This window comes from Notechis scutatus, chromosome 10 (genome assembly GCF_049901735.1).
Source record: "Notechis scutatus isolate UNSWTSFEM ecotype Mainland chromosome 10, rNotScu1.2, whole genome shotgun sequence".
In the NCBI taxonomy this organism is placed as follows: Eukaryota; Metazoa; Chordata; class Lepidosauria; order Squamata; family Elapidae; genus Notechis; species Notechis scutatus.
This window is the reverse complement of record NC_142018.1, coordinates 22253545-22279054: the sequence shown is the minus strand read 5'-3', so window position 1 is coordinate 22279054 and position 25510 is coordinate 22253545. Positions and strand designations below refer to the sequence as shown.

General features: G+C 51.1%; 1 protein-coding gene across 1 annotated transcript; it reads left to right on the top strand.

The window, feature by feature from the left end:
- Window positions 1–901: 901 nt before the first annotated feature.
- Window positions 902–16451, top strand: SLC6A14 (solute carrier family 6 member 14). Its single transcript, XM_026684254.2, is given in 15 exon segments — window positions 902–1031; window positions 1702–1864; window positions 3402–3533; window positions 5358–5522; window positions 6500–6635; window positions 7901–8033; window positions 8755–8895; window positions 9678–9906; window positions 10873–10998; window positions 12661–12779; window positions 13322–13421; window positions 13996–14105; window positions 15196–15363; window positions 15485–15498; window positions 15500–16451. Coding segments are annotated over 15 exon segments (1899 nt in total). The 5' UTR covers window positions 902–986; the 3' UTR covers window positions 15618–16451.
- The last annotated feature ends 9059 nt before the right edge of the window (window positions 16452–25510 follow it).

The window sequence follows — 25510 nt, the reverse complement described above, 5'->3', positions numbered from 1 at the left end:
CCTCTTGTGGCAAGGAGTTCCAGCACCACCTTGTTGTCCCTTGCACAATGGTGCCCCCTTGTCTCTGCCCTGGATTGCCAGCCTGGCAAGGAGACCGGGCAACCCAGAAGTGGGTGGCAAAGGGGGAAAAAAAACCCGAGTGTCTCTTTTCTGCCCAGGCTGCAGAGGGATCTTTGGTGCCCGGCACGGAAGCCGATTCTCCTGCCTTCTCCTGGAGGCAGAAGGGCCGTTGGCACCTAGCTACACCACAGTTGTGGGTGCTTCCGCTGCCTCTGCCCGCCACGTTTCCTCTGAGCAGCCGTCACGAGGGAGCCGCCGCCGGTGCTGCAACCTCTTGCCCCAGGCAGGCGGGGCCTTCCCCGGCCGGACCCCTGGCAAAGGGAAGGAGGCGGCAGGAGGTCCGGAGGGCGATGAAGCAACGAGGCGGCGGCGGCATGAGTGGGCGCTCTTGTGTCAGGCTTGGAAGGGAGGAAGCAGGTCAGCTGAGTGTGAGGGGCGGGGGAGGGGCGGCGGGGTGATTGGCATTTTTATTTGGGGAACTGGCACCCGGCCATAACGCCCCCTCCTCCCCCCCCCGCAGCTGGGGGGAGGGGCTAGGAGCCCCCTCCCCAGAGAGAGTCCAAGGCCCGAAGAGGGAGGGCGCGCTTTGCCAGGGGAAGATGCTGGCGCCCGTCTCACCTGCCTGGCGGGCGGGATCCGGGCGTCGTGGGAGGACAGGCGGGCAAGCGGGACGGATCCCACGAGAGCCCGGACAAGCTCGGGAGGTGGTGTGGGGGAGGGACTCGAGCCAGCCGCCCCCCCGGAGCAGAAACCTCCGCCGCGCTCGCTCTGCTCCGCACCTGCCGCCCCTCCCTCTCCCCGCCCTCTCGGCTCCACCTGGCCGGTCCCGGGGAAGGCGGGGAGGAGGGGCAAGGGGCTGGACGGGACGAGCTCGCCGGGCGCTATAAAGGCTCCCACCGGGCGACTCCAGCCCAGAAAGGAACGCGATGGGTTGGCTCCGGTTGCCCAGTTGTCTGCGCTGCGGCCAGAAGGTGAGCGGGCGAGGAGGAGGAGGAGGAGGAGGGGGGAGAGAGGAAGGAGGCGCGGGGATTGTCTGCTCCCAGCTGTCCACCCCGCCCGGGGGTCCCTCGCGGCAGAGAGGGGCCCAAAGCAGGAGGAGACCTGCCGGGGTCCCTCGGGGACCGGGCGCAAGCCGAGCGCGCGGCATCCTCGGCGAAGGGAAGAGCCCCGGGGCGCAAGAGCAGCCAGGCGGGCGCTCTGCAGGCGGGACCTCGGCGCGGCGCTTGGCGATCCTGAGCATCCGAGGGAAGCAGCCGGAGCTCAGGAGGAGCCAAGCGCTGCGTCCCCACCGCCCCCCCGGGTTGGGGCGCACAGGTTCCTCCCGCAGGGAAGCCCCTTCGCGCGACCCCTGCCCGGGAGGCCATCGATCTGGGGTCCCTTGTTGGGTGCAGCTCCGGTGGGCGCGTCCAGGCAGGGGCGAAAGAGGGGCCCAGCTTGGGGGGGGGGCAGCAGCTCAGGTCCCGAAAGCCATCAAAACCTCCAGGGCCCCGCCAACCCCGCGGGCACCTGCCAGCTCTCCTCCCCTGGCAGCAGGATCCGTGCGCAGAGTGAGGGTGCGAAGACTCCCCGGGACGCTCCGGAGGGGGCCGAAGGGCAGGAAGGAAACTCTTGGCTGACTTTTCTCTTCTCCTCCTTCGGAAGGAATTCACTTTGTCCACGGAGAAGATCGCTGACTCGCAGGATGAGAACACAGAGCGGGGCAACTGGTCCAGCAAGACGGACTACCTGCTGTCCATGGTGGGCTACGCGGTGGGCCTGGGCAACGTGTGGCGGTTCCCGTACCTGACCTATCAGAATGGAGGAGGTAAGGGGCTGCTCTAACCCCGACCCTCAACACACAGAGGCATGTAATAATAACAGAGTTGGAAGGGTCCTTGGAGGTCATCTAGTCCAACCCCCCTGCTTGAGCAGGAGAGTCTATTCCAAAGATTAGCCTCTAACTAGGATCGAACTCACAGCCTCCCGATCAGATACCCTGATCCAAGGATGTCTTTCAGGAGTTGCTCACCTGGCTGGCATGACTTCTTCTTTCCCCAGGTGAGCAGACACAGCCCACCTAACTCCCACCTGTCCCTTCCATCAGGGACCTCCAACCTTGGCAACTTTAAGACTGGGGGACTTCAACTCCCAGAATTCCCCAGCCAGCACAAGTCTTCGAGTTGTCAGGGTTGGAGGCCCCTGCCTTACATCTCCAGTGCACCAGAGAGACGGCCCCTAACCCTTGTGTAACTCTTGTGGCCTCTTCAGATCTTGGGCTTCTTTGCAAGGCTCATCTCCCACCCACCCCTGTTTTATAGAGGTCCTTCCGCCTGTTAGTAGCAATGGAGAAGCTCTAGAAAACTCCAGCCAGTCCACGGGAGTCTTAGTAGGCGTGGGAGTGGGAGTGGAAGGGTGGGGGGGGGGCTCCTTGGTTTGTGCTTCCAGGGCTGAGGCTTTGCCAGGCTCCACGCTGTGCCCTTGAGGTCATTCTTCCACCCCTCCTCACCCTCTTCCCCCTTTTCTGAGTGTTGGGTCAGGAGAGAACGTACATGTTGGGTGTACACCAAGAGGCAGAACATGGAGGAGATATTCTGGCATCCTCAGCTGTTTGGAAACTTTGCATTGGCAACTTCTGGATGTCCAGATGTGCCCAGACAGTTTCAGTGCAGCGAAGAAGGCTTGGTGCCGATAGAGGGCTTGAGTTTGGATTCCATACTCCCTTTTCCAGAGGGACCTCAACCCACCAGAAGTGACCCTTCCCACCAAGAGCCGAGTTGTCCTCCTCTCCCACTGAGGCTGAGCCATCAGCCAAAGACTTTGGGGTGAGGGACCCTGGGTTCGGCCGGGAGGTTTTAGGGCTGCCCCCCCTTTTCTCCCACCGTTCGTTGGCTTCCCTGCGCCCTCCTTGATTCGAAAGGTGGAAGAAAACAAAAGGAGCAACTGTAAAGCCAAATTGTACACACCCAGAGGACTATAATGGCTTGGGAACAAGGCACGGCTAGTGTGACTCACGGGGCACACTCAACCCTTTTCTCTCAAGAGCAGCATTATGCAATGTGCCAAGTGTGTGAAGGAAGCTGGGGACAGTCCCTGTGAGGGGAAGCAAACTCACCACCCTTCCTGGCATTGGCACCCAATCAAGCTTCAGCTGATCCTGCCTGGGATCCAGCCGCCCTTCTTCGCTGTAGGCAGCTGCAAGCCATTGGCCAAACCCCAAATGTTGGTCTCCCCAAATGTTTGGCTGTTTGGGGATCTCTGCCCATCACAATTAGGAGCTGTATTTTCCTTCCACAGGCTGGTACCCTGCGGTGTTGGTTTGGGTCGTGGCACCTGCCCATGCTCACCTGGCTCTTCTCTTTCAGGAGCCTTCCTGATCCCCTACGCCATCATGCTGGCCCTAGCCGGCCTCCCTCTCTTCTTCATGGAGTGCTCCCTGGGACAGTTTGCCAGCTTGGGACCCGTGTCTGTTTGGAGAATTCTGCCTCTTTTCCAAGGTCAGTTTTGTCCTTCATCCCGGGAGATTCCTGGATGGAGTCCTGGGAAAATCCTTTTTTGTTTCGTTTTTGCAATGCTTGAGTTGGACTCTCACAACCCTATGGGATCCTTGGTGCTTTCTGACCTTGGTGGTTTCCCTAGTTGGGTTTCATGACCCAACTAGGGAACATCATCAGTGCTAGAAGGGAAGGAGTTCGGGGCGGGGGGGAGAAGGAGGAGGAAGACGGTGGGTTCCTGGGTGCTCTCTGAGCTCGGTGGTTTTCCTGCAGATGTTTCGTGACCCAACTAGGGAACCTCATCAGTGCTAGTAAGGAGTGGAGTTTGCTCTCAATTTTTATTCTAGTGACTTGTCCTGCAGTGGTTCTTTGGTTGGGCTGTTTACTCTTGGCTTGTTTGGCAGTTCCCTGATTGGGGTCCTTCACCAAAGTTGGAAGATGTCTCAGACAGGCCAAGAGAAGAATGGTTTGGGTCCAGCTGAAGACAAAGCTTGCTTCCCCAAAGCCAGGCCAGCTTGGCATGGGGTGGCCAAGGCAGACGTTTTCCGAGGCGTGGGACCTGGGCTGGGTGGTTCTGCTATAACCAGGGATTTTTCTGCAGGTTCCCGGTGAACTGATGTTTATCTTGTTCCCTTATTTTGCCTGTTTTTACTTTGAAGAATTGCACAGTGTCTCCCACACTGCTTTCTGGGTTTTGCTGTGGGTTTTAATTTTCCATACAATGTTTTCATATTCATGTAAGCCACCTTGGGTCACCCTGGGCGAGGAGGCAGCAATATAGATTTCCCAATATAAAAAATAAATAAAATCTCAGGCAGAACAAGGAAGCAGCTTTTTCACATTTCCTGAACGTACCTGCAGTCTTAACCCTGTTGTGTTTTCCCCCTTGATGATAACTATCAGCTTGATAGCCGGTGTGAAAAAGTCATGCTGAAAGCATCTCATATTGACATTCAGGACAAAATATTTGCTTTGGCTATAACACAGGCTGGCTGGTGATCTGTTATCCTGACAGAAAAGCAAACAAAGGGTCCCCCACCCTTGTGGATCTATCAAAGTCTGCAGGTCTTCGAGCTAACTGTTCTGACCTCGGCTTCCCCCAAAAGCACTAAGCCGACTCTTTGTCCCGGCAAAACCCCTTTTATTAAGCGAAGGTGAATTTCTGGCATTCACCTTCTGCCAAAGGCCTGGCAAACAGGCTTTCAAGGGTGCGATTAGGAGCACAGACCTCATCTAGCCTGGAGAGCTGCCAAGTAACTATTTCCAAATGCAGTGCTGACAAGGAAGGACTCGGCACAGAGTCTCTGAGATGCACAGGCAGATCTTCACACTGCTGCAACGAACGAATTGTTTCCTGCAAAAGCCCCCTCCCCTTTTGCTCCTCCTCTTTTAATCCCTATAGGAGGGGCCATTCACCGTACACCTGTGGATTTACTCCCACGTTGATTCTTAGTTCCTAATGGTTCTTTTCTTTTGGCAGCTCTGCGCATGCGCAGGCTGGGAACCGGCTCCAGCTGCTCCTCTGCCTCACTGCTGTCCGACTCCAAAGGCAGCTGATAACTGCCAGCCTGCCCCGGCCCCATCTCTGCCTCCGACGCAGAGCCCTCGTCCGAGCCTTTCTCAGCCTCCAGAACTGACCCATGCTCCTCCCCAACCTCCTCACTGTCCGACTCTGCTGCCAGCTCCGCTAGCCACCCAGCAGGCCACAACAGCCTCCCTTTTTGCAGTGCTTTCCCACAAGGGCAGTTAGGTTGGCATTTCCAGCAGGTTGGCTCCTAGGAGCTCAGAGACCCGTCTCCTGATGGCCTCTTTTCTCTTCCTGACCAGGCGTGGGAATCACCATGGTCATCATCTCCACCTTTGTGACCATCTACTACAACGTCATCATTGGCTACAGCCTCTATTACTTGTTCGCCTCCTTCCAACGGGTCCTGCCCTGGGCGACATGCGACCCAGAGTGGGCAGACCAGAAATGCAGCAAGACGCCAATCGGTAAGTCGGTGGGAAAGGGAAGAATTCCTCGCCAAACACAGTCATTGCCATTCTCCTATATGCAAAGCAGTGGTGGGATTCAATTTTTTTTTACTACCACTTCTGTGGGCGTGGCTTGGTGGGCGTGGCAGGGGAAGGAGACTGCAAAATCTCCAGTCAGAGGTGGGGTTTCCCAGTTCTCCAAACTACTCAAAATTTCCACGACCAGTTCTCCAGAATACCCACCTCTGGTGCAAAATGGCCTCCTTAGCTGCAGGTGTGTCCAGTGCAGTGCGGAGGTTGGATCCGAAAAGCTTTCATTTCCTTTTGTAATAAAAACACAGGGCCGGATTTCCAAGCTGAGCTTGAGGCAGCATCTGGGGTGGGGACATGCAAACGAGGAGGAGGGGTTATGCAGATGAGCACAGTCTTGATCATCGCCAACTAGGGTTTCTCCAAGAGCGAGAAATGCATATTTTGCACCCGTCTTAGTCCCTTGTATTTTTCCCCATCTTTTCTTGTTGTCTTGCGTTGTTTCCCATCTTTGTACGAAAGCCGTCTTCACCACGCTTTTCATTTGGAGTTTGAGTCACAAGCCTGTGTCAAGCGGTAAAATGCCGTCCAAAGGGAACCGTAATGTACTGGGGTGTATCATCCCGCAAAGCCTGCTTTATCGCCCAAGGATCCAGGCCCAGCTGCGTTGCAGAAAAAACAGACACGGGAACAATTGGTCCAGTCAGTCAGGCCAAAGGGGGTCTTCAGAGTTCTTTGCTTTGCTGAAATTGCGGTGTGTGTGTTATCACATCTTTCAACAGTTCACAACAGTAAAAATGGAGAGCAAAAAGGAGAAAAAATAAACCCTGAAGCAAAAGGCTCGCGCTATGAACTTATAAACCTGGAACTTTGCTAGCAAATAAATTACATTATGGCACAACTGTTTCCCCCGTTGCGAAGCCCTTTCCCTGCACCTTGTGACTCTCTTCTTCCTCCCCTTTCAGTGTTGCTGTGCAATGTCACGATGGGCGGCACAACAGTCCAGATGAATTACACCGAAGTGGAGAGCATGAACCTCACCTGCATCAACAACACCCAGGTGTTTGCAGAGACGCAGGTTCCCAGCGAGCAGTATTGGAAGTAAGTGTGGATCGGCTGAGCTGGGCGCCTTCCGCCAACAACCTGCCACACAAGTCACATCGACTTTGCGTGCCCAGCTTTGCTGGCTGGACACCCCCACATCTCCAGGGGAGGCTGTGAAACACGCACCCTTAAACCTTGTTTCAGGTTGCTGTGGGCGGCCCACAGAGTCGCCTTCGCCTTGGGTTAGCTGGGTGGCCGTTTCAATGTGATATTTCCGCAAGGAAACCTTGGGAGCCCCTCTGCCTTTTGGTCTAGACAGAGCAAGGCTAAGTGGCGACTGTAAGGCTTGTGGACTTCAGCGCCCAGAGTTTCCATGCCAGCCATGGTCCAAGCTGTCAAGTTTGGAGATCTTTTCCAGCCATTGGCAGCGTCATGGGAGAACGGTGGGAATCTAATCCGCCTGCCTGGAAGTTGTCCAGCCTGGACCTTCAACAGTAGATGGAACTGAATCATCAGGCAGGCTTGGTCCTTCGTGAGAACACGGTAGTTGTAGTAAGATTCATGTAGGAGCTGGAGGGGAAGAGGCCTGTCGCCAAATTGCCTGCCCCCAAATAGTGGGGATGGTGGAGAGGGGGGTTTTTCTGAGTGAGTGAGTACCATTGCATTCAGCTCAGGGGGCATTTTGCCTTCTCCGGGGCCATTCTAGTCAAGGGCTCTGCATCTACTTCACCTCCCCCAAAGTGAGCCTTGCACACATGAGCAAAGGAACACAGTGCTATCCACAGAGGTGTTAGTTGCATCATGATTGCTGTGGGCCGTCATATAATTATTATTTTTTCTGATGACAACTGAATGATACAGAGCCATAAAAGCAGAGAGACAGCATGAGACCTTGGAAAACTGCATGGGTAGATGTGCAACTTGGAAAGAGGTTTCTCGGCCTCCAGAAACACACTCTGCCCCACAGCCACTTAAAGGCAGGAGAAGGGAGCCTGCAATTAATTCTACAAAGCCCAGCGGGCTACGTGGGGAAGACTGAGACAAGCTGAGCAGGATTGCAACCTGGACTGAAACTAGGACTTGGGTTGAAGAGCAAGCGTCTCAGGCCAGCATGGGAAACCACAGCTCCCAGGAATGCCAGTCAACGTGGCCAGAGCTGAGGAATGCTGGCGATTGTGGTTGGGCAGTATCTGGAATGCCATCCCTCCTCCAGCATTTCTCCCCGACTCAACCACACCCCAACCACAGAGCAAGCCAAGTTTCACCCATCCTGGTTGAGGCTGCTTCCCCTTGCTCATCCTTCTCTCTTTTTCCTCCGACAGCAACAAAGTCCTCCAGCGGTCGGAGAACTTAAGCGAGACCGGGGAGATCGTGTGGTATCTGGCGCTTTGCCTTCTCCTTTCCTGGCTGATCGTGGCAGTTAGCTTGTTCAAAGGGATCAAGTCTTCCGGGAAGGTAACTGCGGGCGAGTCTCATGGCCCTCGGAAGGCCAACTACTGGTGGTGCTGTAGGACTCTCATTTCGCCAGCAACATCATTGGAATATGGGGGTATTTCAGGTTCCTTTCCTCAATCTCGACGTTGGGGTGAAGGGGATCCTTAGAGAGCATGTGCCAAGGTAGCTGAGAGCACCCACGAGAGCTAATGGCTACGGTAGGGCAACTGAGGGTTTGGTTTCAGAGCAAAGAACCAGTTCCATGGCATTCCAAGGGCATGAAGGATTTGCCAAAGTGCCAGGAGAGATGCCAACTTCCTACCCATTCTGGTCACCTTGGAGGCACAGTTGGGCAGGCCCACTAAGGAAAGAGCCTGCAAGTTGTTAAGTTCAGGGCAATTTGATGTGACTTTCGGGTCCTCCCTGCCAAGAATTTGGGAGGTAATTCTGTGGGCACCTGAGAACAAACAGCCGGCAGGGTGACTCCTGAGAGGAAGCTTCAATTTGCAAGACCTTCAGCTCTGTAAACAGCCCCCCAGGAGGGCACGATTGGGAAGGACAGAGCCACCTCAGTATCCAGTGAAGATCAGATCCCCCACTATGACCTGTATCTGAATTTGGGAACTCCTTTGTTGCTGCTTAAAAACAAAAAAACAAAATTAAAAAAGTATTCCCTATTCCATTGGTCTTCCCAAAGCTTCGGTCTGGCCTCTTTCTGAGTCTCTGTTGTTTCTCCTCGCAGGTTGTCTACTTCACAGCTATCTTCCCTTATGTTGTCCTGGTTATACTGCTGGTGCGAGGTGCCACCTTGGAAGGTTCCCGCGAGGGCATTGAGTACTACATCGGGACCCAGTCCAATTTCACGAAACTTAGCGAGGCAGAGGTTGGTACCACCCAGCCCATGGGGGGCAGCTGGACTGGAACTTGTGTGTGTGTGTGTATAGTCCCACCAAAGACAGACAAACAAAATTCTTCAACCTTCATCCTAGGTTCTAATTGCACAAAAACAGAGCTGGCTGGTTGGCTTGCCAGGAGGCAGAACTTACTTAATCTCAGACAAGCTAAGCGGGTTTGGGCTGGAGTAATACTTGGATGGGAGACAAAAGGAAAGCTGGGTTGGGAAATTGAAAAACAAAACAAATACGAAAATAATGGAAGACAACTTTCATGCTTTGGCCGAGAAACCCCCATAGATATATCTGCCTGCCATCACAGAGGTACCAGTTGAGTACCTTATTGTAAGAATTAACACCTTTATGGTGTAGGTTAAGTGTTTTATGACCAAATAGGAAAAGAGCTCCGTCAGAATAAACTAATATCCATATTCTTAATAGCACTTAGTACTTAGACTTATATACCACTTCACAGTGCTTTCCAGCCCTCTCTAAGCGGTTTAAGAGTCAGCCTCTTGCCCCCCCAACAATCTGGGTCCTCGTTTTACCGACCTTGGAAGGATGGAAGGTTGAGTTAACCTTGAGCCAGTCAGGATTGAACTGCTGGCAGTGGGCAGAATTAGCCTGCAATACTGCAATCTAACCACTGTGCCACCACAGGCTAATAAGAATTGCAATATTTATAACGGCTTATGCAGCACACGCATCCATGGTGAAGTCGGTGGGATTGCAAGAGCGACCTCCCACATGTCTTCCTCTTTCTTTCTTCAAGGTGTGGAAAGACGCAGCCACGCAGATTTTCTTCTCCCTCTCAGTCGCCTGGGGGGGCCTGGTCGCCCTCTCCTCCTACAACAAATTCCATAACAATTGCTACGCAGACGCCATTTTCGTCTGCGTGACCAACTGCCTCACCAGCGTCTTTGCCGGGTTTGCCATCTTCTCCATCTTGGGCCACATGGCTTTCAAGGCCAATAAGAAGGTCTCCGAGGTCGTGGACTCAGGTGAGCTCGGCCCCTTAGGCCACTGGATCTGTGGTGAGCTTCTGGCCTCACTCACATTTTCAGGTGCATTTTTAAAAAAGGTGATTTGTTTTGGATTCTGTGCGCAGACGATAGAAAGACATTTTCAAAATCTCCAACTGGAGTCCAAACTTTTCCAACGAACGTCTGGACTCCCTTTGACACTGAAAATCTGGAAGCTTCTGGTTAGTGTTGACCCTTCCGGCTGCAGCTGAAATTGCATTCAGAAATCTGAATCCACTTGTCTAGTCAGTCAGATGGAATATTTGCACTGGGCTCCATAGCCATCGTGGGGTTGCCTTTGAAATATTTTCTTAACACCTGACGTCAGAACTGACTACAAACTATTGTGTGCTCAGATGGATGGAAACTAACCAAGGAGAGAAGCAGCATAGAACTAAGAAGGAATTTCCTGACAGTTAGAACAATTAATCAGTGGAACAAGTTGCTTCCAGAAGTTGTGGATGCTCCAACACTGGAAGTTTTTAAGAAGACGTTTGTAGGGCTTCCTGCCTAAGCAGGGGGTTGGACTAGAAGACCTCCAAGGTCCCTTCCAACTCTGTTATTCTGTATTTGGTTCTGTATTTCTCTGTATTTGGGTTTGCCCTCAGACTCTGTGTTTCTGGTCCTGGTGGTGAAACCAGAACTGGATTCAGGCAGATGTGATCCAAGATGACTCTTTTTACCCTTCAAGTTTGATGTAACTTTTAGATCATTTCACTAAATGTGACCTCCACCCATCTGTCTCTTGCCTGGGTTGGGCTCTCCTAAGCTCACCAAACTGGCTGGAGGGTGAGAACTAAACCCAAACATCCCTGATGGACACCTCCACCCTGGCAGGAAAGCTGCCGTAATTGGCCCCGGTTGGCTGCTGGCTGTTCACACAGACCTCTTCTTCGCCGAGAGGGACCGTTTCCTGATGGTGTCCTTGATTTTGCTTCCTGGCAGGATTTGACTTGGCCTTCGTGGCTTACCCTGAAGCCCTGTCCCAGCTCCCGGTGGCTCCTCTCTGGTCCTTCTTGTTCTTCTTCATGCTTCTCCTTCTGGGCCTCGATTCCCAGTTTGCCACCATAGGTGAGTATCAGTTTAAGACAGGAGTCGGCAACCCGCAGCTCTGGAGCCACAGGTGGCTCTTTCCTCCCTCTGTTGTGGCTCCCTGTTGCCGGTTGGCTCCACAATTGATAGGGCTTTTGGTTAGGACAGGTAGAGGAAAAGGGAAGCCGTGCTAGGAGGAGACTCTATGATGGGGGAACCACCATAGAGTCTGGCCAGCTCCAGAATTGAACACGGGGCTTCCAGTTAGGACCTTTGTGGCTCCTTGAGTGTTTAAGATGGCTGACCCCTGAGTTAAGACCAGCCACGTGGTCCTGCTTCGCCTTGGTCAAAAGTATTGTTTGCCCTGCTGACGGAGCATCACATATCCTGCCAGCCTGCTTCAGTGGGTCTTGCAACACTTAATAGGTTGAGCTGTCGCATTTACGCATTTCATAACATTTATGCGAAAAGAAAGAAGCTGTTTGGAGCCAGTACCACCAGTACAAAAAAGGCCATCTCCTTCTGCAAAATTCGTGAAGTATTTTTTTCCCCAAAAGTAATTTTTTATTAGTCATATTTCAAATTAAAACACCACATTTACATTCATTACAGCCTTCAGGTTCTGGTATTCGTTCATATTGACATAATTGTTACTATTCTGTTCTGTTCTATTATATAGTTTTTTTCCTACTTTTAACATAACAATATTTACAAATATATATGCAACACTTCCTCACGGTACTATATCTCCTACATATTCTTCACGGAACAACTTTATGCCTGTTCTCTAACCACTGGTACCGTACATTCCAGATCTTATAGTATTCCGTTTCTTTTCTGTCTTTTAACTCCATAGTTCCCCTATCCACCTCTGCACACTCCAAGGTCTTTCTTGTTACCCTTACGTCCAAGGGAGTGTCACCTTGCTCCCAGTTCTGCGCAAAGGCAATTCTGGCTGCTGTTATTATATGTATCATTATATATTGCATTATATATTCGTGAAGTATTAGTACCACTTTATAAAACCTTAGTAAGGCCGCACCTGGAATCCTGCATCCAGATTTGGTCACCACATTAGAAAAAAGATGTTGAAACTTTGGAAAAAGTGCAAAGAAGAGCAACTAGGATGATTAAAGGCCTGGAGACTAAAACATATGAAGAACCGTTGCAGGATTTGGCTAGTCCAGAGAAAAGAAGAGCCAGGGGAGACGCGATAGCAGTCTTCCACTATTTGAGGGGCTGCCACAAAGAAGGGAGGGAGAGTCAACGTATTTTCCAAAGCACCAGAAAAGCAAGAAACAAGGGGTGGAAAATAATGAAGGAGAGAAGCAACCTAGAATTAAGGAGAAACTTCCTAACAGTGAGAACCAGTGGAACAAAAGTTATGCGTACTTCGTCTTTGGAAGAGACTGGGCAGCCACTTGTCTCAAATTTTGTAGTTTCCTGCTTCAGCAGGGGTTCGGCTAGAAGACCTCCAAGGCTCCTTTCAGCCCTATTCTGATGGAATTGATTGAATTCAGTCGGAATGATACATTAGGGAAGGGGAGAAATGAAAAAGCAAGCTGAAAAACAACAACTAAAAGGCATTCTCAAGTAACAATCCTCCAGACACGGTTCAGGGAGGGAAAGCTGGATGGAGCTGGCCTCAGAATAGCAACGCGAGGATGACTCTCCTTTCTCCTCTCCCGCTTCCTTCTGCAGAAACCATCACTACCACCATCCAAGATATCTACCCTGCAGTGATGAAGAAAATGAGAATCGTGGTGACGATGGGGTTGTGCCTGCTGCTGTTTCTGCTCGGGCTCGTCTGTGTGACCCAGGTAAGACTTTAAGGACGGCTGTCTTGTCTTAGGCAAAATAAGCCGTTAAAACGCTACAAAGGCTTCCATACAAAGTCTCTTTATTGGATCACACCAGGCATCCTCAAAGTTATAACTCATAGTTACATTGACATTCATCTAATGTCCAAACTTTGCATAGTTGTCTTCATAGTGTGAAAAGATATCTTCATCCCATAATGATGGAGCAAAGGGAAGGACACCAGCACGATGCTGGGGTCCAAGCAAGAGTAAAGGAAACTCCCCCAACCCAACCAGTCAATTCAGTGACCAATCAGGATTACAGATGTGACCACATGACATGAACTACATTTCCCATGATGCATTAGCTACCTTTCTCATGAGGCATTCCCTTAAGGGGACAGCTCCCAATTCCCAATTAACTATATACTGTCTGGACAGCACAAGGGCCGTTCCCCACACTTTCCTATGCTGGGCTGCCGGAAGTCCCCATGGGGAAAAATGGGAGAGTCTCTTACTGGGGACAAGGACATGGTATCACTTCTTTCTCCTCTCTCCCACAGGCAGGAATCTACTGGGTCAACCTGGTGGACCATTTCTGTGCAGGCTGGGGGATCCTCTTTGCAGCTATCCTGGAACTGCTGGGAATTTGCTGGATTTATGGTAAATATTTGCTGGGATCTCCTCTCACCGCCCCAGTTCTCCCAAGACTCCCAAACACAAGAGCCAATTGGACTCTTCTTAGCAGCCTTTCAACCCCATCCAAACTCTCCTTGATGAGCAGGACTAAGTTGCGGGTTGACCGCAAATGCAAAGCTTTCGAGACGCTTCAATCCGGGCTCAGCCATCCTTGCAGGAGGAGAGATTTGGTAGAGCTTTGGTACTTTGCTATATTGAAAAAGAACATTAAGGGGGGAACATCCAACGTTTACACCAGGCAGCAAGTGAAAAGGAAGGTCCCTTTCCTTCCCGAAACTCAGTTCCAAGCTTTTCCATTGGGGGGAGGGGGGGTGTCCTGCAGATTTGGTAGTTGACCCTCAGTACAGTTGGAGTCGTCCAATGTGGGAAAGATGATCTGAAACCAATGAGTGTTGCCAGTCCCAAGTAGGGCATTTTTGAGCCCAGACCCCACTGTTAAAGAGACACGACTCTTTTGGGGCAACAGGATAAAACTCCAGGAAGTTGCAAAGACTCAGGACTAACTCCCCCCCTCCCCCCATGTGGCTGTTTTGTCCAGGGGGAAACCGATTCATCGAAGACATCGAGATGATGATTGGAAAGAAAAGTTTCCTCTTCTGGCTGTGGTGGAGGGCCTGCTGGTTCTTCATCACCCCTTGTCTCCTGTTGGTAAGTAGCCCCGAGATTTCAAGGGCTTGGAGGGAAGGAAGCCCAGGAAAGCCCAGAGACGCCCCATGGAGAGGCCTCCCCTCGGTTGGGAGGCCTATTATTTGCATAAAACTACATGCCTTGCAAAAACAGCAGCTCCTGTTCCTCCTAAGCACATCATTCTATGAATGCCAATCATTCTCTAAGCAAAACAAAACCAGCCACGACCAGCAAGCTTGGAAAAAACCAAGGTTTGCAAGATGGAAGGAACAGAGGGCAGGAGGGAACCATCGCTGCCTATTGTTATCAATCCTTCTGGGTAGTTCCTTCCCCTAAAAGGATCCAGCACTGTGTGGCTCTCCTCCAAGGCAGAATTCACAGCTACCTTGGACCCTGGCTATCTCTCTCTCTCTCTCTCTCTCTCTCTCTCTCTCTCTCTCTCTCACTCTCTCTCTCTCTCTCTCTCTCTCACACACACACACACACCAACCCAAGTCCATGGAATGTTTTGTCTTTGACTCTCAGCAGATTTTAGTCGAGAACAAAAAGTCAATGGGCCAAATTCTGCCTGCCACGGGTAGACGGTCTCTTTGCTGGGGGTGTTTGCTCTTTGAAAGCCAGAATTCTGGACTTTGTGAGGTTCAACAAATATGCAGATAATTGCTGGCCAAGTTTGGCAAAAGATAAGCTAGCAGCTTGACCACAGGGAGGGAGGGAGGGAGGGAGGGAGGGAAGGAGAGGATAGGAAAGAAAAAAGAAAAGAAAGAAAAGGAAAGGAAAGATGATGGATGGAAGAAAGGAAGGAGGGAGGGAGGCAGAATGAAGGGAGGGACGATGGAGGGAGGGAGGGAGAGAAGGAAGGAAGGAAGGCAGGCGTTAAGATCTGAATTCTGAATTTCGGCAGGATTTGTGTTAAGGCTCTGATAAACTGGATCATCATCTGCTCCTTCCTACATCCCAGAGGCCAGAAGTTGACTGTGGTTCCTTTAGGCTTTTTTGGCCACCAGAAGCCGAGTGTCTTATGGAAGAGATGCTGGCTGAGGATGATGGTGATTGGAGTGCACTTTGAGAGCTGCAACCTCTCATCTCTCTTTTCTTTTCCCTACCACAGGCCATCCTCATTTGGTCCCTGATCACTTTCATGCCCCCCAAGTACGGCAAGATACAGTACCCGGAGTGGGGAACGGCCGTCGGCTGGTGCATGATCATTTTCTGCCTCATTTGGATCCCGGTGGTGGCCTTTTACAAGATGGCCAAGGCCAAAGGCAACCTGTGGCAGGTGAGTGTTGCCAGGGGGGAGGGAGTCAAGAAGGCGAGGCTGGTGGCAGAAGGACCTCAAAGCCCCCAGGAGACAAACCAAGCCCAGGAATCCCACCTCCTCCTCCTCTTCCTCCTTCCAGAGGCTGGTCTACTGCCTGGGGGCCGTCCCTGGAGCGTCACCGGGGAGAGAGATACAAGGACATGGTGGACCCGGTCAAGAAACAGGACGTCGAGATCCCCACCGTGGACGGCTACATCCGCAAGCTGGAGTAAAGAGAGGGAGGGGCTCTGCTGCAGGCTGAGGGTCCCAGTTACGCCCAGCGAAACCCAGGCAGCCGAAGGGAAGCCGTTCAATGGACGCCAAAGGCTGCACCATCTGCCAAAGAGCCACACGGGGGGGGTGGGGGGCTCTGCTGCTAAGGCCGGCCAGGTCATGGGCAGCCTTCTATCTCAGGACCACCCTCTACAGGTGGGGGGCTGGGACCACTGCCCTGCCAGGCCCCTCACCCCCCCCAAATCCCCAACCCTCCTCTGGCAAGGCGGAGTGCCCTCCCTTGCAGGGCTGACGAAGAACCCACTCTGGCGATCCCGTGAGAATCTCCAGAGCCACCCAAGCGTCCCAGCCTGGGATCCTTTGCACACTACGCTGGATAGGGAGCTTGTCCTGATTCAGGGGGCTTCCTTCTGTGTGTCCATGAGACAAGGACCGTCGCACAACACTCCGGATGCACACGCACACGTGTGTGTGTGTGAGAGAGAGAGAGAGAGAGAGACAGATGTTGCACCTGGCATTTTATTTGCATAATTTATTCCTGGGATTTTGTTTGGGATGTAATTTATTATTATTTTTTGCTATCTTGGAGGGAATTTTCTGAAAACCTCTCTCTCCACCCTAAAGAGCTGCTCATCCTCATGAACCATCCGGATTTGGGGCAGACTTTTTCTTGTTCATCTTCAGGTTGTATCTCCACAGCCCTAAGGACTAAAAAAAATGACTTTAAAATAAAGGGGAGAGAGAAAGAGAGAGAGAGAATCCCTTAGAAGTGGACCTGCTTATTCTTGGGGCAGAGAGCTGGCTGGCCAGCTAATAAAAGAAATCTGTTCAGATTTGGGTTTCCAAGTTTCCTTTTCATTGTCCATTTCAGCTGTTCCCCCCCCACACACACACACTTTTGTCTTCTCAAGCGGGAATCTCTTCTTTCCTTCCCCATCCTTTGCTCTCCCAGAAGGCCCGATGCCTTCATCCGGGCCAAGGGATGAAGCGCCTCTTTTTCGTGAGAACGAGCAAAACAAGGTGAAACGCCTCCGTGCTTCTCCCCAAGAGCCTTTACTGGTCTTAAAGATTTGGTCCGTTTCATCATCCCAGGCGGCAGCTCAACACCCCCCTCTCCAGGCGCTGGGTTGCGGGCTGGTCTGGTGGGCCAGTTACTGGGGGGCCAAAGGAGCTGCAGTGGGGAGGGGGAGGCGGGTGGAAAGACCCCGAGTCTTCCTCATTAATTCGGAGGGGGAGGGGCCGTCCTTCCTCTTGTGCCTTCCACCCAAGGGGCCTTTCCGGGTCCTCCACCAGGACCCCATGCTCACATCGTGCACAAAGCCGGGTCCAAAAACACCCCTTGGAGACCCCTGAGAGGCAACCCTCCCCACCTTCTCCAAGGCAGATCCCGGGAGATCTCCGATCAGCTGGGAAAGATTCCTAGATTTCTCCAGCCGAGTCCCAAAGTTGGGGTGGAAGGGAGGGAGGGTGACTAAAGGCCCAGGTGGTGCTTTTTGTCCCTGGGGGAGGGAGGGCTTTTTATACCCCAAGGAATTTTTTTTCCTTCTCCTTGGTTGCCACTGAGGCATTGCTGCCTTAAATCAATAAAATGCAAAGTTTGGTATGTATTCATTTGAGCCTATTTCGTGGGACCCTTTTCCGTCTTGCAAGGCGGAATTTCCTTTAGGGGAGGGGGCAGCCTCAGCACTTGGATTTCAGAGTGGGAGGAAGAGCAAATAGCTTTAGAGGGGAGCCTTCACAAACATTGTCATCACACCTGCTTTTAATTTTCAAGGAGGTGATTAAAATGCTAATGTCCGCATTTAACACCGGGAGGCGGTGGGCATTTCAGTGAAAGCTAGGCAGCCAGCTGCGCCGGCAGGGTCTGCAGCCCCCCCCCAATATGCCATTTCACTAATATTCCCCTCCCTTGGAATAAGGACACAGCTTTCAGGAAGCATTTAGCTCAGTAAAAGCCCGGCTGTTGTGGTCGTCGGCAGCCTGCAGAGCTGGCAGCAGAGTCGGACAGTGGGGAGGAACACGGGCCAGTCCGGGAGTCTGGGGAGGACTCGGACGAGGGTCCTGCGTCCAACACAGAGATGGGGCCAAGGACATCTGGGAGTTATGTGCTGATTCCGGAGCCTCTAGAATCTGACAGCAGCGAGGCAGAGGAACAAGGGGAGCCTGTTCCCAGTGCGCTCATGCGTAGAGCTGCCAGAAGGCAAGAACAGTTAAGACAAAAGGGGCGACTCGGGAGTAAGGCTTGGAGGTGATTGGCCCCTCCCATAAGACATAAAGGAGGAGCAAAGGGACAGGAGCCTTTGCAGGAAGCAACGTCGTTCGATCTGGTCAGTTTAAACTCTGAAGCTCCGTGTTGACTTTGTGCTCTGTTTGGCCTTATACAGCTAATGGGCAATTTAGTCATTGGCAGTATTTCAAGGGAAATAAAGGTGGGTGCTTATCAGCCTTATCCCCAAAAGACTGTGGCAGACTTCTGTTGGACTCTTCACAAACAGTTTGGGACTCATTACGGGCTGTGAATGCATATAATTCACTGCCCTTGAAATAAAATAAAAGGTTTTTGGAAATGACGTGTATGATTGTGACTGTCTCAGGAAGCCTCGGTGAGAACACCAGCGTGGATTCCTCCTCCCTCGGTGTGTAAACGAAGCCGCCTCACTTAATGTCATCCCATCCCTAAACATCTCCAGCCAAGCTCTTGACCTCACCTAACAGGTTCAGAGCAGGCTTTGGCCGCTTGGGTGGCTGAGAACGTGCCAGAATTCCAGGACAGGGAGAGGCTGGGACTTGTTCCAAAGACAGAGAGGAGCTATTTGTTTTGGGGGAGCTCCTTTGGTCCCTAGAGGGCACCCTCGACCTGTAGCATCACCCGAGCTTCTTCTGAGGTTATGCCAGGCCAGTGAAACTTCCTGCATTTCCCCCCCTAAAGCAGTTTTGCATTCCACTGGACGGAGCATTCTTGGTTTTAGATGCTGGAGGGAGAAGAGAGGGGATGCAGCCTCCCTGCACTTACCTCGTGAGGAGTTGGTTCGGAGGAGGGGTATCCTTGCCAAGCCCTTGTTCTTGCCCCTCCATCACCTCCTGAGGAACACCCCTACTAAGGGCGAAGTGGCCTTTGTGAGCAACAGAAACGACACAAGACATCATGAATGGGAATCCAGACCTTGTGTGGTTAGAAGGTCTCATCCACTCACCCTAGAGGCCCCAAACACATCCTGCTGTGTCCTTCAGGGGACAGAATAAAACCAGAGAATTGGAGGGGAAAATCTGGGACCCACACAAGAGCCCTTTCTGGCCTCCAGAAGACACGGGGACTTCTCCAAGTCAAAAGCTAGCGTGGTGCTGCCCTCTGTTGGATGGCTGTTGGGAGTGAGCCACCCCCAAAATCCACCAGGGCTGCCCCTGAACCTTCAGAGGTGCCTTCTGGTTCTGAGTTCTTCCTCTTCCTGTCGCTCTGTTGCCTTCCTACAGCACAGGGCATGGACACCGTCTGAGGAAGGGAGCTTTGGACACACCACAGCCTCGCAATTTTCTCTGCTGGTGTGTTCTTTCTTACCCATTTGGCTTCTTACCTCAAGATACTTCAGACTTTTTAAAAGTCTCTGGACTCTCCCGACGTTGAACACAAAATCCTGTGAAATGAACGCTTGGGAGGGGGGCAATTGTAGCCCACCCTAGGGATTCCTTGGGAGTTTTGCATCTCTGGCGGGGGGAGGAATTTGAGAGAGGGAGCAGAGCTGACCAGGTGCCCCAATGCTTTTGGCTCAGGCCAGCATGAACTCGGATGAAAATGCGGACTAGCAGGTGTCTCCAAAGCTAATCTTTCCCTTCCAAGTGTTCATTTAGTTCAATTCCAAACTAGCAAGCAGTTTGCATTAATTAGGAACGGAATTTCGTTCAGCTAGCAAGCCAAGGCAATTGTCATTAGCTTCTTCCAAAGAGGGCAAGGTTGTGGGGGGGCGAGTAACTCCTTTGTTGAGCCAGGCTGTTCTCAGCTCTTTGTGGGATGCTTAGCTAGAAAGTCCCTCTCGGCCAATTAAAGGATTGTGAAAGATTATATCAATTTCTAGCCATTCAAAGCGGCAAATGGATTTTATGAGCTCATTTCTTAAGATTTAACCTACTTACAGTCGTAGGGCGAACGCAACTAGTCTTTTATAGATCACCTTTGTAAAAAGGAAAAAAAAAGGGAGGGGGGTCTCTCAAGTCTCCCTTTTGCATGCATGTGCAAAAAAAAAATAAGTGAAATAAAATAAAATAAAACTCACAGAAAAACGTGCACCTTTCCAAATGTGGGGAGGTTTGCATGCCTGTCTCGTCACTAAAAGTTTCTCTAACATTATAAAACCTTATTAGGTTTTCTGCATGATTTCCCCAGATAGTTGGGAGGTTTTTTTTTTTGGCATAATTTTTTTTTGAATTGCCAGGCAGAATTAGGAAATGTGTAAAGTTTCCCATGCATGCATCCCCCGGGGCTTCTAAAAATGAGAATAAGCTCCTAAAAATTCAGATTGAGAGGGTGGGGGCATATATACATGCCAGTGGCCAAGTACCTGAATCTTGTTCCCGTGACCCCTGGGACGCTGTGCCTGTCATAAGCCTGAGGACCAGTCATAAGTCCCTTTTTTTCAGCACTTCAAACAGTCATTAACTGAAGTGTCATAAGTTGAGGGCTAACTGCATTGCATTTTATCAAACTTGCCAAGAGGGAAACAGTCAGTCTACTTCAGAGCCCACCTGGATCCCCCCAAAGGATATTTCAAGAAGACTGAAGGTGGACAGCCTCCAACCACTAGGCCCTCCTACCATTCCGGCCATTTCCGTTTTCATTGATTAACGTTCAGCTCAACCCTTTCCATTTTCTCCAGTTTTGCTCCTACAAAGATTGCCTAGATTGGGTCTTTTTTTGGGGGGCGGGGCATTCCCCTGACCAAGGGAATCTTACACTGGTTGGAAAAAGTATTTTGACTTTGGCGGGTGGGAATCATATTCCTAAAAACGAAGGGCTTTAAACCACGGCCCCCGTCCTGCTGCTTGGCAGAGCTGAAAATCCCTCTAACAATATTCTGATGCTGCCCCGGAGGGAACCTGCTTCCTATGGCGGCCCTCCCCTCCTCAGCTGAGGGGTGTTTCAGTGTTCCCCCCCCCCACTCCTCCTGCCCCTTTGAAAATCCCGTCCTTTGGGTCTCTCGCTAGGGAGTCCTCCTTCTTGGAAAGGCCAAAGAATTCCACGCCGGGAGAGATTCTCCGTCCTGCAGGTCCTGGTTGTCCCAAAGGTGCTTTTTTTTTTTTCCTCCAGGAGGCAACTGGACTTTCTTGGGCTTTTTTTGTTTTTTGAAGACATTTCACTTCTCATCCCAGAAGCTTCTTCAGCTCTGATAGGATTTCTTCCATTCCCCACTATCCCATCGGAGCTGAAGAAGCTTCTGGGATGAGAAGCAAAACGTCTTCAAAAGAAAAAAACAAGAAAGTCAACTTGCCTCCTGGGAAAAAGAAAAAGCACCTTTGGGACAAAGAATTCCAAGGATTGTCCCGAAATCCTTGGGCCTCCTCCAGTTATGGCCACCTCGGCTTCCCTCGTGCCTTCGGTCCCTTAAAGGAGAGGGTCTCTTGGGGGGTCTCCTCCACATGCAGGAAAAGACCGTTGTTTCACGTCCAATTTGCAGCCTGCAGCTGCTGTTTTTAAGGACGGCTTTCCCCCCCAAGGACTCGGTGCAGGCAGACTGGTGATAATACCTACATAATTTTTTTTTGGGGGGGGGGGCGGAATCTTCCCAGTTCTTTCCCAGCGCCCCCTCCGGTCTGGATTCTAATTCAGATGCTCTCCAAGGCAGGAAGCATCACTCCTTGGATTCCCTTGGGTTTGTCGAGGGAGGAGACTTGTGTGACTTGTTAATGCATTACTTTACACCTCTTGGAATTCTCTTTGCGGCTTTCCAAGCTGATTAAATATTTGTGGTTAAACATAGAAGCGATCGTACCCACAGGACTGATAGATAAACACTAAAATATTTGCTCGGAGGTACGTTTTTCTGATGTCTGCTAAAAAAAATAACTTCAGTGAAAACAAGGATTTCCAAATACGATTGCCTTATCGCCGAATTGCAAGAGATTTCTCAGAAGAAGGAGGTCTCCAGGGGGGCAAATTACAACTCAGAATGTTTTGGTTTTTTTCTTTTTCCCTCCCCAACATAGTTTTAATACAAGAAGATGGGAAATTAGACAAAGACTTTGGTAAACAGCAAAAGTTGAAAGGAGCCCCCCCCCCTAGAAGAAGCCCACAGTGGACTTACTCTCCCAGCAGCGCTAAGATACAAAGCATCCAGAAGCTTTTTATCCATGTGTTTATTTCCTTACCGGTCTTAAAGTAAAGCTCTTTACATCTTAGGGAAGAAATATCTCCTTTGATGCAGGAATCCAGAAATCCCAGCCTAACCGAGTAGCAAAGCCAGAGTTGCAGTGGCCCCAGCTATCCGTCCCTGGGCTGAGATGCAGCCCCCTCCCCCCAATTGTCTTCCAAAGAAGGTGGGGGCCATCTCCCTCAAAAGAGCTTCCAAGGCTGAGCCTCCAGCAGCTTATAAGGGGTGGAGAACCACCGGCAGCCTTGAAGTCCCATGCTCTGAAGGCCCTTCTCTCCGTGGAAACCCACCAATTCCAAGAGGGTTCCCAGAAGAAGATCTCTTGGGTATAAATTGCAAATCTGAATGTTTTTCTTTCCCTCCCCTGCATAGTTCTGATATAAGAGGACAGGAAAGTAGGACTTCTGTAATGTAGAAGCAGCACCTCTAGAATTTGGAGCAGTAAATTCAGTTGCATCAGGTGCTCCAGGATTTTACTTGTTTTTATTTTATTTATTGTGAAATTTATTTGCTGTCCAATACTCTGGGAGACTTACAACATACTTTTACTTGTTGGGGTGGGGCCACGATATCCTGGAAATGCCAACAGCAGAGGAGCAGAGCGATTGCCTGATCTGATCCGCTGAGTCCAGCCTCTTCTCTGCAGCAGCTCAGTAGAGGCGGTCAAAGAAAGTTTGGCTCCATCTGACCCTGACCATCGTGCGGGGGGACTGGAGCACCCCAAAAGCTGCTCTGAATGACACGTGGAGGACTCAGGCTGGTGGGACAACATCTCAAGGGACGTTGAAGGTCATGAAAGAAAGGAGGAAATTTCATCTGGAGAAGATGAAGCTCAGAGGTCTCCAAGAGATGGAGAAGCTTCACAGCTGAGAAGACACCACAGGCGTGTAGGGGCCGAGGAGGCCCCACCACATTTTTTTTTTTACCACCAGGTGCCCCTTGCCAGACAGACGCCTCTACAAAGAGGTGTGTATGTGTGAAAACAGAGGATGTTGCTGAGCCGATATAGAGGGAATTCCTCTCAGCTTCCTCAACTGAGGCCAAGCGTTGTGGAAAGACAATGAGGTTACATGATGGGAATAAAGTGGGTGTGACATTTGTTTTTTTCCGCCTTTGGCTCACAAAGTGGTGTGTCTAAGTGAATATTATGCAGGGGGGAGATAACCGGCGTTCAGTCATTAGCCAGGCTATTTAATTTAACGTTGCTCCATAAATGAATTGGTGTTTATTTGCATGCATGTTTTGGTGGGAGGGAGATTAAACACACAGCCTCCCTCTCTCTCAGACACACAAACTGGAATTCCTGGCAACAACATAATGATGTTGTGATGAAACTAAGTGAGAGACAAAATTGCAGCTGTCGTTCAAAGCTTAACTGCTTGTTCATTAAAATAAATAAATAACACTTCATAAGCGGTAAAGATTTTTAAAACGTACAGAATCTCTTCTGCTATGGTTGCTGAACTCAGACAAGAGGCAGGGAGGCAAACACACACACACACACCCCATTAAACTGGGGTGGGGGGTGTACTTGTGTAAGGGTTACTGCCGTGCTTCTCACAAAATAAGGCCGGGCCTTTTTTTTTTTTTGAGCCCCGAAAAAACGGCTAGGAGGTCTTTTTGGGGGTGAATTAATTTCCCCCCCCCCGCGCACCAGCAACAGCGCCTGAGTCGCTGCCGCTTTCCCCCCCGTCCCCGTAACAACAGGAAAAAAACTTTTTGAGGTACCTGGGAGCGCCGCGCGCTGCGTTTTGGTTTAATCCCGAGCGGCTGGGTGGGCGTGAGAAGAGCCGAGTGAGCGTTTCTGCTGCTGCTACCCTTGGTGCTCCAGCCTCGGGCCCTGCAAGTTTGCAAAAGTCCCGGTGCGCAGCCCGCTCCTGCATTCCAAGCGCCCAGGCCGAGCTGCAGCTGTCCCTCTCTTGCCAGCGCCGTCTCCAACAACAGCGGCAGCAGCGGCGGGAACCGTGGAAGTTACGGAGGCGGCTCCCCCACCTGAGAAGCGTCTGAAACGCTTCCACAGTTCCCGTCCACCCATGGACTTCTTCCCAAGGACCTCTCTGAGGCTGGAAGGGGTTTTAGTCTGATGGTGTTACAGATGCCACCACAGGGTATCCAGCTGTTCCAGGTGAAGCTGCCTTTCGCAATTGACCGATGGTGATTTTGTCAAGGCCAACAATATTCAAGGGATGCCCCAGAATGTTTTGAGATTGCACCCAAGGCACCTATTCACTGTTGCTGCTGCCTTTACTTTCTTTTGCCATAGCCATTCTATTTCTATTTGCGGGCCTTTGTATGCTGTGATCTTTTCCAGGTCTTTCCTGTTCTCTCCTGCTGTCTCCAGGTACTGCCACTACATTAAAACAGGGCTCTCCAACCTTGGCCACTTTAAGCCTGGCGGACTTCAACTCCCAGAGTTCCCCAGCCAGCATTGTTGAAGTCCGCCAGGCTTAAAGTGGCCAAGGTTGGAGACCCCTGCATTAGAAGAGGCCCAGGGAGCGAGGCAGGTTTTGCAGAGACCCACCACTTAAGAAGGGAGGCCACCATTGCCTTTGCAGATCCAATTTAGCTGAAGGAGCCCCTGCAAATCCCTCCCCACCCCCCCACCCCCACCCCACTCCAGCGATCCTGCTGCCGCATGGGCAGAAAGTGGGCAGTAAGTGGTGCCACCAATTTCAATGCTGACAGCTCCAGTCGCAGACGAGTTGCTTTAAGGAGGCCTCTGAGAATTCGCACCAGGCTTGGAGAAACGGTGGCTTTTCAGAACGAGGAAAAAAACTTTAATGGGACGCAGCGAAGTGCAGAGCCACAATTGAGCATCAAGAAGCAGCTGTTAAAAAATGAAGATGGAGGAAGAGAGGACTGGAGAGGAGGAGGAGGAGGAGGGGAAACTGGCTTTAAGTAGCCGTCTCTAGCTTGAGCTTCTCTGCCCCCTTGGAAGAATAAAAAGTTCACATCATGGGCTAATAAAGAGAAGAAGGGGTCAATCTATTCTCCAAGGCACCTGAAGGCAGAACAAGAAGTAGCAGTTATGGAAACTCGTCAAGGAGAGAAGCAACCTGGAATGAAGGAGAAGTTTGCTGACAGTGAGGACAATCAATCAGTGGAACAACTTGCCTCAAGAAGTTGTGAATGCTCCATCACTGGAGGCTTTTAAGAAGAGACTTGTGTGGAATGGTATAGGGTCTCCTGCCATGGGCAGCTGGTTGGACTAGAAGACCTCCAAGGTCCCTTTCAACTCTGTTATTGTCCTGACCAAGGCTTCCTGAGACAGTAACAATCATACACTTAGTCCCAAAAACCCTCTTTTTATTTCAAGGGCTGTGAATTATATGCATTCACAGCCCGTAATGAGTCCCAAACTGTTTCTGAAGAGTCCAACAGAATCTGCCTCAGTCCTTCGGGATAAGGCTGATAAGCACCCACCTTTATCTCCTTTGAAATGCTGCTAATGACTAAATTGCCAATTAGCTGTATGAGGCCAAATGGAGCACAAAGTCAAGACGGAGCTTCAGATTTTAAACTGACCAGTATGA